The sequence below is a fragment of the Sinohyriopsis cumingii genome, chromosome 1 (genome assembly GCF_028554795.1).
Source record: "Sinohyriopsis cumingii isolate HCF-2022 chromosome 1, ASM2855479v2, whole genome shotgun sequence".
In the NCBI taxonomy this organism is placed as follows: domain Eukaryota; kingdom Metazoa; phylum Mollusca; class Bivalvia; order Unionida; family Unionidae; genus Sinohyriopsis; species Sinohyriopsis cumingii.
The window spans coordinates 4,938,917-4,955,205 of NC_142961.1; the positions used below are offsets into that span (position 1 = coordinate 4,938,917).

General features: G+C 35.8%; 1 protein-coding gene across 2 annotated transcripts in view; it reads right to left on the bottom strand.

The window, feature by feature from the left end:
- LOC149806343 (uncharacterized) overlaps positions 1–16,289 on the bottom strand; it is a 204,096-nt gene that overhangs the window by 105,962 nt on the left and 81,845 nt on the right. Inside the window, exons 1-4 of one of the 2 annotated variants that reach the window (XM_089951815.1) lie at positions 13,472–13,630; positions 4,663–6,543; positions 3,729–3,840; positions 973–1,085 (exon numbers count right to left, since the gene is read on the bottom strand). In XM_089951815.1, coding sequence (XP_089807941.1) covers positions 973–1,085; positions 3,729–3,840; positions 4,663–6,543; positions 13,472–13,544 — 2,179 coding nt within the window. In that variant the 5' untranslated portion in view covers positions 13,545–13,630. Of the gene's footprint in view, positions 1–972; positions 1,086–3,728; positions 3,841–4,662; positions 6,544–13,471; positions 13,631–16,289 lie in introns of those variants that run through there. The other variant, XM_089951805.1, reaches the window with a different exon arrangement.

Sequence of the window (16,289 nt, forward strand, 5' to 3'; positions counted from 1 at the left end):
GATGCATCTCTTCAGGATAGCAGATGTGGAAAGAAAGACATCTCTTTCTGCAAGCTGTGGATTAATGAATGCAGCTATGGCACTGAAACAGTGTTGAAATGATTTCTCTGACAGGTCTTGCAAGTGTGACTGGCAGTGTGGTTCTCAACAGAATGGTCAGCAGTGTGGTTCTCAACAGAATGGTCAGACAATGTCCAAGTTGATGAATAATAGATATAGGACCAAAAATCAAAGACTACATTTCAAAGCACTTGTTACACGTTGAGGAAGGGCTGCAGGTCTGGATGCATAGAGGAAGGTTTAACAGTCACTGCCCTGCAATGTCACCGTCAACAGCTGGATCATGAGAGTGAAAGGTAAGTGGGGCACACTTGGTGAAAATTTGATGGGACACAAAATGAAAAGCATGTTTACACTTGTGTCTTGATGTAACTCAACCAGACTGGAAGGAAAGACCTGTATTCATGATTGCTAAACCAAGTCACGATACAAGTTTCCAATGTTTTTTTTTAAGCTTTGGGAGGGCCGGATTTCTGAGGCAGTGGATGTATGTCTCACATATGATTAAGCAATGTGTCTGAATAATTTTTTGTAGTAACGCTTGTGGTCATAATTAACTACAAGGCAAAAATCAGCCAAAAACTTGATTAAACTCAAAAGTTTCATCACCAAACAAATTATTTTTAAAAAAATGAAATGTATGTCATTTAACTTGTGCCACAACTGATAAAAACTGGATTTTTGATTGGTACTTTGTAATTATAAATGTGAATGACTGTTCATGTGAAAAGTGACATTCTTAAGCTTCCCATCTTAACTTTGTTCCTTACTGCTATGTGGACAATTTTTGGAAGATCTATGACATTAAGTTTAGATTCAACAAGTTCAGCAAAACTAAATTTTATCTACTACCATTGCACCTTGATATAAACACAATGCTATTACTGGCATAAAGATTTTTACAAAACATACCATTTGAATTAGCAGAGGTTGATGTGGCACCATTTTCATAGAGATGAAAGTCATTCAAGTGAGTCAGCTCTGATATATCAATTCTAGATTCTTCATTTCTTCTGCGCCTTCTTCTACAAAAGAAAAAACATATCCACAATTTTAATCAATATTTGTACAATTTGAGCGGTCACTGGCATGACTCTTCATTAGCTGCATAGCTCTGTATATTAGAAAAATCAAATAAGCTTGAATAATTCTTAAAATAATAAGCTCAATTATGCAGTTTAAATTATATTAAGCATTAAGACCAAATGTCAATTTAAACTATACCATCATAAGAAGTTCAAACTTAGTCCAAATCTCAAAATTTCAATTACAGTGTTAGAGCATACTGATGTTGTCAAATTTTTACAAATAAGTACTTTTAAAGGTGTATTTTTTCTATTTTTATTTACAGTGGCCACATTTGGCTGAAGATTTACATTTGTCCAAAAAAGATAGACCCTGACACCTGGATCTCATTGTCTAAATAAGATAGACCCTGACACCCGGACCTCTTTGTCAAATAAGATAGACCCTGACACCTGTATCTCTTTGTCCAAATAAGACAGACCCTGACACCTGGATCTCTTTGTCCAAATAAGACAGACCCTGACACCTGGATCTCTTTGTCAAATAAGATAGACCCTGACACCTGGATCTCTTTGTCAAATTCAATCCAGGGCAGTATTTATAATTAGTTAAAGTTTTCTATATTTTGATGTATGGATAACTGATTGCCATAATTTCAATAAACCTAAGAAGCCATAATGCCAGGATGTTTTCAATCCAATTCATTGTAATGAATATGTTGTCCAAAGGGTTTTCTATTTTTAGTAACAGCTGCTAAATTTGCAGGTACAATAATATCATTTGTTCAAAAAGAACCCTAACAAAACAAACATCATTTAGCGATGATTATTGTAAACTTTCATCAAATTCTGTTGAGCAGCAATGAAGCAGTATTTCAATGGTTTCTCTATTTTTTCAATTTGTGATGACAGATTGGCATCACTGGAATAAAATGATGTCTGGATAATTTCACCAGGGCTTTACAAATCCACTTGGGCCAAGCTCAATTCGGCCCAGGCAAACTCAAATGTGCAAGGTACCAGCATGTGATCAAGGCCAAATATTTCAGAGACTGAGAGATATTTCTGCAAGTTTTATACTCTGCAACAGTACATATATAAGCATCTTTATTTTGCATTTATACTTGCCATGTTCCCCTTTTACTTAACTGGCCAATTTCTTTTTAATCATTTAAATTTTAACTGAAATATCTGTGCATATATGGGATTCACCGACTTTCAAGTCCTAACCTTGCCACATCATTATGAGAGGATAAGCTTGCAAGCTCTCAAATATCAGCGTATTAAAGATCGTATTGATGCATTTCACCGCGTTCAAGATGACTACATGGTTAACTGCTAATTATTAATAACATAAATCATTGATTTCATGGACATGTGTACTTGGAAATAAAATGCACTTGTTGATAATGATTAGTAACTTGAATTCTTTGAAAGCTTGATTAATCAGGTGAATATTTATCGCCTCCAAGCATTTTATTATGTATTGTTTATGTGATAAATTACAGTTAACAGATAAATACTTATTGTTCAGCAACTAATTAATGGAGAAAAAAAATAACTTCTGAAATCCTTCTCAAAAGTCAGCTTGTTAAAGATTGTTTTGAAGCACATTGCCAATTTCAAGGTGACTAGATGATAATAAATTTGATAACATAAGTGTTCACAAATCATCCAGCAGCGAGTATTTAAAATTCATGACAAAAATGTTTAACTTTCATTTTTGTTAATGAAGCTGAAGAGGTAAGTCTGGGCAAGTATCTAGGCAAAGAAAAGCATGCCTTCCATCAAATTTGGTCTTATGCTGTTTAACTGTTTTTGAGAAGAAGCTAATAAAGGCTTTCTTATTTTTAACAGCAGCCATATTAGACAGTGGATCAGCATCATTTGCATAAAATTAGAAGTCCTTCATGCCAGGATGCTTTCCAACAAATCTGGTCTGATTCTGCAGAATGGAAATTGAGAAGTAGTTTTAAAAGTATTTCTATTTTTAGTAATGGTGTCCATATCGATAGCAAACTGGCATCATTTGTACAAATTTGTTGTGTCTTTGTACCAGAATACTTTGTATCAATTCTGATCAAATTCGAATAAATAACCACTGAGAAAATGTCATTAAAAGTTTAATATACTTTTGGTATCAGTGGCAGTATTTAACAGCATAAAATTTATAATGTTAAAAAGGTCTTCATGCCTGGACATTTTCTGCCAAATCTGAGTTAATTCTGTTAATTGAATATCAAGAAGAAATCATTTAAACGTTTATGTTTTCAGTAATAGTGATAATATTCGATGGCAGATCAGTATTGATTCTACAAATCTGAATGCCCTTATGCCAGGACACTTCCTTTCAAATTTGGTCCAAAAAAATCTTGCAGTTTTTGAGAAGTCTTTTAAAGTTATTTTGTTTGTTCAGTATTTAACACATCAACACATTAAAGATTAGATCACGACATGGCTCTTGGAATAATGTGCCTTGTCCAGAGGCACAATATTGCAGCCAGCAAGGCATGATCTGCAACGATCTGAAATTGCAAGTCCACCACAGTAACCACTGAGCTACTTCAATCTAACTTAAAAGACTGGAATCCAGAATTCCAGGTTTCATAACCTAAGCAGGAATTCTGGTACTATATCACTCACCTCCACATGAAAAACCCTGCTGCTGCTGCTGCCAGAAGGCAAAGGATTATCAGAGCTGGTACCAGAATAGGTACAATCCATTCTCCAGTGCTTTTCAGTGTCTCTTTAACAGCTGTAAATAAAAAGTCAATATCAGAAACTGTCTTCAAACAAAATTATTATGCTTGTAGTCTACCTCTATTGTAAAGTCTAATGTCTATCGAATATTCTAAGAGGCAGTCACGCTTAGAAAGAGCATAAACATAATTTCAGTACCATGGTCATAAACCTAGACATCAATATTTACAGAAGATCTAATAAGATAATTTATCAAGGAACAGGATTTTGTCATTTGGCAACAGGATTTATGTTAACTGGCAACAGGAATTTTGTAATCTGGCAAGATACTGAGGGGAATGAATGTCTGTTAATACATTCACAGTCTCTAGGTGTATGTTTTCAAACTGTAATATATATGTATGTGTGTGTGTGATTTGGATTTTTAACTTAACTTTAACAATGTTTGCAGTGAGACAGTTTATAGTGATGTCTAGCACTGGGGCATCATGCCTCAGACATTTATGTATGTACAAGTAAAATGTCAGTTAAGAATTTATATCCAACACAAAAGTATGCTTTCTATAGCTGGAGTGGTTGGCTAATAAGAATGCAATTTAACTATATTTTAATACCAAAGCAATTGAACCGTTATACAAATAAAATATATTCAGTAGACCAGATTAATCTGAATCTAAAAGATCAGCTCCATCATCACAAAAGCCACATAACTTTGAGACTCCAAATTCTCCCATGATTTACTGGTAACTAACTTTGAGACTCAAAATTCTCCCATGTTTTGCTGTTAACTAACTTTGAGATTCAAAATTCTCCTGTGACTTGCTGGAAATTGTCACATGTATAAAAAAAATACTTTTTTAAAACATGCTGGTAGTACCTTGAGTGCAAAACTGGCCATGGAAACCATTAGCACAGCCAGTAAGGCATACACCAGTCTGTCGCTGGCAGAGTCGGTTGGCACATGTCCCACTACACCGACTGAGACAGGTCTCATTAAACCATCCTGGTTGACACCCATCCTGACAATATCCTGTCTGCTGATGACATCGAACAGTTCCATCATCATCCTTGGCACAATTAGGGTTACACAGAAATTCACACCTTGGTCCAAATCTACCATTTTCACAATAGCTACATTCTCCAGTTTCCTTGTTACATCTGTAAACACCCTTTTCACGACTAGATTTACAGTAAGTCATACAAGAAAAGGCACAGTCTGGACCATAATAACCATCAATACATGTGTGACAGTGCCCATTAACTTTATTACAGTCTGGCTTTTGCCCAATCGTTGTAGCAAGACACTTTTCTGGACACTTCTCTTTACATTCGGGCCCAAAATAACCTGAAATGCAGCCACTACACTCACCAGATTTTTTTTCACATGTAACAGTTGATAACATTATTTGGCATGTGTCACTGCATGTATTATTGCAGCTTCCCCCATACCACCCATTGTTACAATTCTCACAATATCCAGTCTCCTTGTCGCACAGGATCTCCCCATTATCTTGTTTCTTGCAATTTCCACATGGCTTGTTACAGTCACTGCCAAAGTAATGAGATTTACAGACAAGACAATGCCCTGTTGTTTGGTTACATTCAGAACAATATACAACAGGGCAAGTCTTATTACAATAGAGACCATAGTATCCATTCTTACATCCATCATGGCAAATACCATCTTTGTTACAGCTGTTGCTTTCATTCACACAGTTCTTGTTGCATTGGCATTTTGATCCATACCAACCGGGTAGACATGAAATGCATCCATCATTACCTGAACAGTTTAAGCAATTATGAGGACAGGAGTGCTGGCAAAAACTTCCATAGAACCCATCTTTGCATGAAATACAATTAGTATGGTTTAGACAAGTTGTGCAATTTTCAAGGCAAGCATTACAAAATTGGTTTCTTTCAATTAAATAGGTCCCTTCCTTACAAACTGTGCAATTCATCAAACCTATGCATGCCAGACAATGTTTGTGGCATTGTTTTTCACATGTATTACCAAACTGACCCTGGGAACATTCTGTACAATATGTTCCATTTATACAGTTTTGGCACATGCTAGGGCAATTCAAGTTACAGTCTATCCCATATTTGCCTGCTGGACAAGTAATATTACAGAAGGGCCCACTAAAGCCTTGCTGACATGCATTACAAATGCCTGTATCTTGGTCACACTCTCTACATGCTTTGGTGACACAAGTCTTGTTGCAGTGTGACCCATACATTCCTGGAACACATCCATGTAAGCATTTGCCATCTCTTTGACAAATAATAGAATCTGTAGAAATATTCCTGCAGTATAGACTGCAGCTGTTGTTACAAGTGTCACCATACCAGTTATCCTCACATTTTAAGCAATTTCCTGTATCTTGGTTACATCCATCTGCACTGCAATTGCTGAGACATGATGTGTTACACCTCTCTCCTAAATAACATGAAAATATATCACAATGGGTGGGACATGTCACATTACAGTAATCTCCATAGAATCCAGGTTGACATACATCACATGCACCAGTCTTCCTATCACACCCTGTGCCATTAGAACAGTTTGGAAAACATGATATGTTACATTGGGTGGGGCATGTCACATTACAGTAATCTCCATAGAATCCAGGTTGGCATACACTACAGGTAGCAGTTTTCATGTCACACCCTGTGCCATCAGAACAGTTTGGGGAACATGATATGTTACTGCAATCTCCATACCAGTCAACAGCACATCCCCGCGTTGAGTTGGCTAGATCTGAAAGGAGATCATCAAACAAAATCTTACAGCTTTAACTTATTGTCATCCTTTGTAAATATATGTACATGATAGATGGGCGTGGAATATTGCTGTGGAATATTGCTTAACCAACTTAAGTGCTGTCCTGAGCTTTTAAGCAATTTTGTTTCCTATCCTCTCTGATGAGCTTTATTTTGTTTTATACTAAACTATTCAGTCAAAAGCTTTGTCTCTTTGCTATCATGTATAATAAATGCCCTTTCATTCAAACACCCAACTATACATTTCAGTTTCTCCAATATACTGCACTTCAGATTTATGAAAATTAAGTATGTGATAAAATTCGTGTATCAAATATTAAGATGAAATGTTTCTTAATATTCAGATTTCTGCCTGTTTTTAAGATTGTTACAATGTCTGAATCAATTTTTTAAGATTGTTACAATGTCTGAATCAATTAGCAAACAACACAATTTACAGTAAAAGACTCATAAAGCAACTGTGATTTTAAATATTCGTAAATATAGATGTAACTGGAGATGCAAGGGAAGGCACATTTCAGAGTTTCATTTTGGGGGGATTTTGGAAAGTCTGATTCTTACCTCACCAAAGTTGTGTGTCATATGATGTCAAAACAAGCAAACCCTCTCCATTTTGTTGAGTCTCTATTACTTTACCTAAGGAAACATTGCTAACACTGATGGATACTAACAGTGACAATGCTAACACTGATGGATATTAGCAGTGACAATGCTAACACTGATGGATATTAACAGTGACAATGCTAACACTGATGGATATTAACAGCGACAATGCTAACACTGATGGATATTAACAGCGACAATGCTAACACTGATGGATATTAGCAGTGAAAATGCTAACACTGATGGATATTAGCAGTGACAATGCTAACACTGATGGATATTAGCAGTGACAATGCTAACACTGATGGATATTAACAGTGACAATGCTAACACTGATGGATATTAACAGTGACAATGCTAACACTGATGGATATTAACAGTGACAATGCTAACACTGATGGATATTAACAGTGACAGTACTAACACTGATGGATATTAACAGTGATATTTCATCAGTTCATCACAGTATTTCATTTTAAGACTCACTCTTTATGCCTTCTTCACTAGTGAAAATGCTGCAAAACACACCCAGCATGTAACTTTTGTAACTAACTGCATTTTATTTCACGTGTAGAAAAAAAAATCAATTGGCAAAATTTTATTTGTACTCACTATTTCATTTCATTAGCTACTTTTATTGCATATATTGTAATCCATCAGGTTGGGAATATAAAAGAACTACAATCCTTTTCCCATCAGTTCCAGGTATAATAAACAAGAGTCCCCCTAAGGGACTACCACTTAACTGACTGAAAAGAATTTATGGTAATCCTAGATAGTACAACTTTTTCTAAAATACTTCTTAGTATGGAGACTATCTCTGATATTGTTAGAAAACTCCAACATATTAAATTTAGTAGCAAAGCTTGTTTTATGTTTCGCTTAATATCCTCACAAGATTCCTGTAACTGCAAAATAAAATTCATTATTAAGGTCTTTGACACTGATCCTGATATAAAGAATAAAAAACTATCACTTAACTTTGTCAATGTCAAGGTATACCAACATACTGTTTAGTTAATCTAGGAGGGTATCACTTGTGGAAAAAAATGTTTTATCATTCAAAGTATACTTAATTTAAAAAAGCCAACCAACAAATGAATGAGAAATGTATTATACTCAATTATTTAATTGTATATAATGTCAATGTGTTTTATTTGGGGCACATGGAACATAACCAAAATTTAAATAAATGTGTATAATTTATCCCAAAAAATAATGAAGCTGCAGCTAGATAGCTATAGTATAAATCCAGAAGGCTTAAGTAATCGTAAAATATGTCATCTCAGCAAATAAAAACACATATTGTGTTAACCATGCAGGCAGCTGAAACAGGTATTGTAATTAGTCATGCTCCTTCTCTTTCAATTTGTCAGAGAAGAAAGCAACTTTACTTTTACACCAGACAAAGAACCCAAAGTAATATCCGGCAGTTCAAAACGTTTGCTCCACATCCACTGTTTTATTCCATTACTGAAATTCTAAATATATTAAAACGAATGAATATCAGTAATGTGGTGACTTTTATATTGAATACACAATGATAAATGTATAATGTTGTGAATTACTTATGGCAGAAAGGTATTGTTAACAAGACTTCTCTTTGTAGGCTATACATGGCAGCTAGTATTAACGGGGGAGGAAGAACCCAAGAAAACACCGGAAAGAACCACTAACCCACAAGAAGCTACTGGCAAGCTTTCTCACATACCCACATTGGCTAAACCCCGAGATTCAAACCCATGCAGACAGGTGAGATGGCGGTGATCCATAACAGTAAGCGCTTTAGGCCACTCAGGGCCCCAGACTACAGTTTGAGCAAATGTATATATTATGGTCTGTAATTGACACAAATTATTATGGGTGTTGTCTCAAAAGAGTAGAAAAATTCACAAAATCCATGGTTGTCTCTGGTCAAAGTAAGCCACCCCAGACCTGAAACTTGATCCATATTTATGATTAACCTGAGTTTACACTACCAGTCTTGTTTCTGTAAGGGTTATCCCTAAGGGGATGGGAGTAAGTTATCCCTAAGGGGATGGAAGTGGGTTATCCCTAAGGGGATGGAAGTAGGTTATCCCTAAGGGGATGGAAGTGGGGTCTTTAATTACTTAATCAGATAGTAAGTAACAGCTGCCTCTTACCAACATCAATAACCCAATAAATACTAAACTACAGAATTATATGTAGGTAATTCAGCCACCTGCAACAGGTATCCAGAGTATAATTACAATGATAAAATGTTTGTCTAAGAATATACAAATTCCATTAAACTTTTTAACTGGATCTTTTTTAAATAATGTTACTCAATTGAACGAAATTTCAATGGCAACAATAACTCTGCTGTGAAGAGATTTGTCACAAGTTTAAGAAAAAAGCGAATGTAGTATGTAGTGTTGCTAAAGTGTGTGTGTGTGTGTGTGTGTGTGATTTAGAGTTTTAATGTAGCTTAAACAACTTTTCAATCATATCTCTATAACGTCTGCAGCATGGCAGTTTATAGTGATATCTAGCACGTGGCATCATGCCACAAACATGCAGCATCATGTCCCATCCAGTCACATTCTCCTGACACCAGGCTTACTAGTCCTAACACCAACCTCTTAATGGTGAGTGCAATGTGAGGCAGCTGCTAGTACCATTTTCATATTCTTTGATAAGCAGCTGGGGCTTGAACCCAAGACCTTAGGCATCCAAGGCCCATCCAGTCACATTATCCTAACATCAGGCAGACCAGTTCTAACACTAACCTCTTAATGCTGAGCGCCAAGTGAGGCAGCTGATAGTACCATTTTTTTATGTCTTTGGTATGACTCGGCTTGGGCTCAAACACGAGACCTTAGGCATCTGAGTGAATGCTCTAACCATTTAGGTCATCAGAGCAGTCAGTGTTGCTAAAAGATGACATGAAAAACAGTAAAAAGAACATGGTATTTTCTTGGAAAATTTATTGATATTAAATTGAATTAAGCTTATTAAATAATACAGAAAAGAAAGTAAGATCTTTCTTGATTCCTTTTAACTGCACACAAAATTAAAGAATGGTGATGTACAGGCATTGAAAATTGTTAAAGTCGCTGGGCTGAGCAAATCCCATAACCCGACATCCCAGACTAGCCATTTCTGAAGTCAGACAAGTAAAATTTTCCAAGTTGCTAGTCCGGGACAAGTGCTTTTTAAAAGGTCGGGCTAGTCCTTATTTTCGTGCTTTAATCACTATATCTACCTTTATTTGGCCAATCATGCCCTCCAGGCATACTGAATACTTGATTCTACCCCTCTTCATGTATACATTTACATCCTGTTACCGCTTGACTGCATATTGGGCTAAGTGACCAAATTATCGGCAAATCAAAACAAATCAAACAAAAGAAAGCCAGTATGATCAATTTGCAGTGATGTAAGCGGTTGTGTTGCAATGAGTTTACTTAATCCAGATCATAATGAGCGGCTCACTATGATTTTAATCCAGCGAGTCAGTGTAATGATATTAATGAAAGGTACTTTACCGACATCAGTGTTGGTTTCCTTTATGAACTGATTAAATGACAGTAATGATTCTTTAATTTATAATTGATTATAAAGATGATTAACTTCCAAGTGCGATATTGTGTTTGATGCGAAACAATTACACTAATTAATGAGCTGTTTCAGTTTGTATTTAAAAGAGAAAATTGATGTTATGATCACTTTAGAAGTAGTTGTCAATCAAGATGATAGCTACTCTGCGGTTAAAATGAGTTTGCTAAATCTGAGAAGGTAAATTTGTTTGAAATGGAGGGATACAACTTAAGACGGATACTGAGTGTGCGGTAGTTACTTCTAAGTGTGAACGAGGATTTAGTTCAATGAACTTAATCAAGACTTCTTTAAGGAATTCCTTAAACCAAAAGAGTTTACAAATTCTAATGAACATTTCTGCAAATGGATCAGAGCTTGAGGACTTTAACCCAGACACAGCTATTAACTGCTGTCTTAGTGCTGGTGCTGGTGGCAGACATATACATGGACATATTTTCAAATCCATCAGCTTAAACATATATACATGAACCTGAAGAAGCCAACTTGTAGCAGCTGTGGCCATTGCAAGGGTCCACGTCGATAAATTCGTTCAAACGCAGAAGCTACTTCAGTCGCTGTCGTTGTTGATAACGGCTCTGCTTCCTTGTATCTACTCGCAACAAGAAAGACAGTTAGCGCGTACTTGTATGTTAATCGGCGTCTTCCAATTTTGATAGTATCATGTGGTAAAAACAAAATATCAACCTGATGAACTTCATCTGGAACGCTGACATCAAAATGTGCGTACTCTATTGTCTTAGGCGGTGGTAGGTAAATTTGCCATATTGCCTGTTGTGCTAACCATTTATCAGCAGCAACACGTTAGACACCTGCTGCTTCGGCGAGTTTACTAATCGCTGCTCTACCCCTCCAGTATCCTCTTGCACTATAATAAATCAACTCCATTATGATAATAATCAGTTTTTCTCCTGGGTATTTCCCCCATGGTGTTCCTGGTAACTTTGTTAACTGAGTTGAATATTATTTTGTTTGCTTTTTTCCTACGGATTAAGTATATATGTCTCATCAAATCTCGGCAAGTGATTATCATTTTGGGACCAGTGAAAAGTAAGGTGGGACTAGTGAAGAGTAAGGTGGGACTAGTGAAGAGAAAGGTGGGACTAGTGAATTTTCTGAAACCACTTGTCCTGGACTAGTGCTTAAAAAAAAAAAATTTGCTCTGCCCCGAGTCTTAACATCATACACATCTTTATCTAATTTTTCTTTAGTTAATTATAATACTAATTATTGCATAATAAATGAACATTAGCAATGAGATAACATATACTGGTGATACAATAATACAGAATATTCTGAATAGAGAAAAAAGTATTCCTATTAGGACTATTAGTTTTAGTTCTGGGACCAACTTTTTTCAGTGGAGTCCTGAACTGCAACTTTAAACAAAAATCCTAAGGAGAACCCTGCGAGATAAAATGGAACTCAAACAAATAAGTTATATTCGACCATGTGCATGTTGCTAAATAAACATTTTAATTTTCTTGGAGCAATAAATTAAACAACTTGCATAAAGTTCAGTCAAATAATAATGGTGCTTTAAACAAGGCTCATTACACAATCAGCCAATTACTTCTCTCTTAGCTACAAGCTGGATTTTAAACTGCACAAACATCCATGTTGTTTATTTTAAAAGCAACTAAGCTGTCATTAAAATTAGTTTTATTTATGAAATCCTGCATAGCTAATTGAATTTTATAATTTATATGCCTGAACTCTTCATTAATATATGGCATATTCATCAGTCTTCTTATGTTCCAGTAAAACAAAACAAAAATATAAATGAAATCAAATTATATTAGAGCAAATTTGTTAAAATCTGTCTCCGACAAGAACATAATTATGGATGATTGAAGAATGTACCTTCTATAAATATAACTCTTAAACTAGAAACTGTAAAACTAAACAATAATTTTTCTTATAAAATACATAACTTCTTGTTTTACAATATAAGTATAAAGCAAATCAGTTGCAAATTATCACATTTCTTTTTTTCTAATACTTCAGCGCAAGATTCTAATTTTTTTTACTCGAACACATATGACTTGAGAAGGCACAGCAATCAATTTCAGATGGTCTACACCAAATGGCTGGATACAGCCTGTAGAGGTCTACCCTTTCTTAAGGAGAACGATGGCACATGCTTTTTGAAAATAAACAACTCTCTCTCTCTTGTGGTTTGATTATGGACTTCTTCATTTATATTGATACAACTTCCGAGGGGCACAATTATAATCAAGTGGTTTTTATCTATTTACGTGTCATGTCTAAAGAAGTAGGCATTAATGCCAGATGCACATACAAGAATCGGGCAGGACTTGGATCACTCATTGAAACCAAGGCCAATCAATAAATCATGTCAAGCCAGTGAATTCCAGCAAAGACAATTCTAGTCCCTGTCACCATTTCTGGACAGAAATATAAATGCATATACAATTTTTGAAATATAAACAAAAACAAGAAGGAACATCCCTGCATGGCAAGTTCATGAACAAAGCACTGTTGAAAAACTAAAAACCCAAACCTAACTACTGAGACAATAAGATCTCCATTATTGCTGTATTATATACTATTATCTTACAAGAATTACAAGTTTACTCCTTTGTAAGATCTGTAGTTGCATGTGCCTCTTCCAGTTTGAACAAAAAATATATCACTGGTTCCTCACACACCCACCCCTTCAATACAACTGTGACCTTTTCATGGACTGCTTCAAAATTTACCTGAAGCGAAGACATAGAGACCAACTATTGATTGGGATGTAACAAAAAGGAAAATGACTTCATAATGATTCATAGCAGGTCATTCCAAATAACGGAATAATGTTTCATGTCAGTTGCAGTAAATCGTTCGACTCGGTCAAGTATCAACTTTCGTTTCAGTTGATTATTCCGACAGCAGCACAAGGCGTTATCAGTCGCGGAAATGCGAATCCTCGAGTACTGTTTACAATATGATGTAGGGCGATAAAAAATAAAAAATTGTCGTCAGACCCAACCAAATATGAAATAATAATAAAATAATGTGAATATTAAATGAATAAAGTAAAACAAAACGCAAAACGAGTATCATCATCAATGCGTATATCAAAATTAAGCAAGACTGGATTTCCGTGTTTGTAAAATGTATCCACACACGTTTCCCGCATTTCAGAAACCACCTCTAATATATATATATATATATATATATATATATATATATATATATATATATATATATATATATATATATATATATATATATGTGTGTGTGTGTGTGTGTGTGTGTGTGTGTGTGTGTGTGTGAGAGAGAGAGAGAGAGAGAGAGAGGAGGTAAAGGCGTAACAACTATTTTGACCATACGACTTCAGAGCAAAGCAGAAACTATACATTGTAGTTGTCTAAATGAGATGGGTACGAAGATTACAGGTCTAAATAAATAATTAACTGCCACTAGAGCAATCAAATTTACATTTGAAGTTGTCAGAACTTTATCAAGAATTGCGAACTTTACAAGATCCAGATTTTATTTTGAATTAACCCCTTAAATATAGAGTTTGTAATGTTGTGGTTCATTCCTAACATCATGACCATTTAGCCTAGTACCCTCTGCTCCCATGATGCTCCGCTTACAAGGCCAGTTGGAATCAAGTCACAATTAGTACTTCAGTTCAGTACCTCACGAATGTAGTCCTGGTCTATTTTTAGATCGTTTTTTCCTCTCCCTCATTTTGGTGGTGATACAAGAGTTAGATTTAGGGCATCCTTGGTGTGGATTTAAAGGTAACTGTTTATTCTCTAGAATAGAAGCTTGTGGTGTGGTTGCCTGTGTGTTTCGGCAACAGTGCATAGTGAGTAATAAGGTATTGCTGATGATCTGGAAGTGAAATCTCTGATGCATTGCACATTGTTTACACCTTTACTGGAGCATACATAGCAGGTTACAGTTCAGTACAAGAAACAGTTTCCAGTAAGTACCTTGAGCTTAACAAATTATCATGATCTCGTGAGAGTAAAAACTAGGTTAATTATTCGACGATCATTTTCAGTTAAAATGAAGACATCAATTCGAGATTTCCCAGTACTGAGACAATTCATAAGAAAGTACAGTCCATTTGTCCTTTCCCAGAGCTGAAGGTAGCTAATACGAAATGCACCGCTAATGGAGAAGACGTTACTGTTTTGTGCTGGGCTCAAGTACTTACAATTTTTTAACACTGGAGTAGTTGCAAAGCAATTCTCGTGAGGAATGAGATAATGCATGATACAAAATCACCGTGCACGTGTTTGGATAAGACGCTTTATCGCATTATCTTTGGGGGAAAAAACGTCCGCGAGTGTCAAACGATGGTCAAATGTCAAGTGACAAGTTACTGTACGTGTGCGTGTGTGTACGTGTTTTTGGTGGTTTTTTTTTTTTTTTTGTAAGTGCGGTCCGGAAACTACTTAAACCGCCCCACCCCCACCCTTTGATCCGGCCCTGAGTAGTGCAAAGTCGCAATCGCCAACCTTCTGTGGGTTAAAAGGTTCAAAACTCACGACCAATATTTATGCGAGACAGGTTCGCTCAAGAACAAGGAACCGACATACTTAGGAGCGGCCAAAGAGATCGTGACAGGGAGCAAGCAGCAGACAGGGCGAACAGACTCTAATTGACTCACCCTCGAATTGTTAAAATAAGCCTTCCTGAAAATCGCAAAAAAAAAAAAAAAAAAAGGGATCGCGGTGTCTGGGTACCGAGTAGGAGACTTTGCCCTCTCTGCTGCTATTAATTAAATATTTTATCAACACCGATTCGATATCGTGACCGTGGATCATACAAGTTTATTGTTATGAAACCATGCGGGGATAACTGAGCCTGACTAAATAAATTTTTAAACTTAATTATATCCATATCACCGCTTCACTAAGTCTGATGAATATTTCGTAGAGTATGTGTATCAACTTCGTTAAATACGTCTAAAATATTGCAGTTATCTCTGATCACTTTTGGTATTTGTGTATACCGCAGAGTAACGTAAATCACATCTGCGTTTTTATGTCTACCTCGTGAAACTATTCAAGCTGGATTGGATTGTTTGTCTAGCATTATGTCGTCGTATACAACTAAATTGTTAATAAACCCATCAATATCATCTACAGACGGCGCTTCATCGATATCAGTTATAAATTCAATAACATCATCACCGTTTTCATTTAACAACTTTGCGCGCTCATTAAAGTCTTTTTACACTTCATAGCATCGCTGGTCATCAACAGACGGAGCAACTAAATATAACATCCCATTTCAACCACCTCATTATCAAATTAAGCATTAGTTGTGTTTTACCACTTCCAGAGGGACTTATGATAATCATTCGGATAGAATTTGGTAACGCAGCATGATGCTTGACCGGCTCTTGTTTTCTTGTCGCTGAGAAATCAATTACATTCATGTTGTAGAAATATAATAAATAATATGGATTTATATTGTGTAAAATGCAGGGCGCATACTCGTACAGGTGAACTAACAACTATTACAACAAAAAGCAACAGATCAGCAGTTACAGGTAAGTGTGAACAA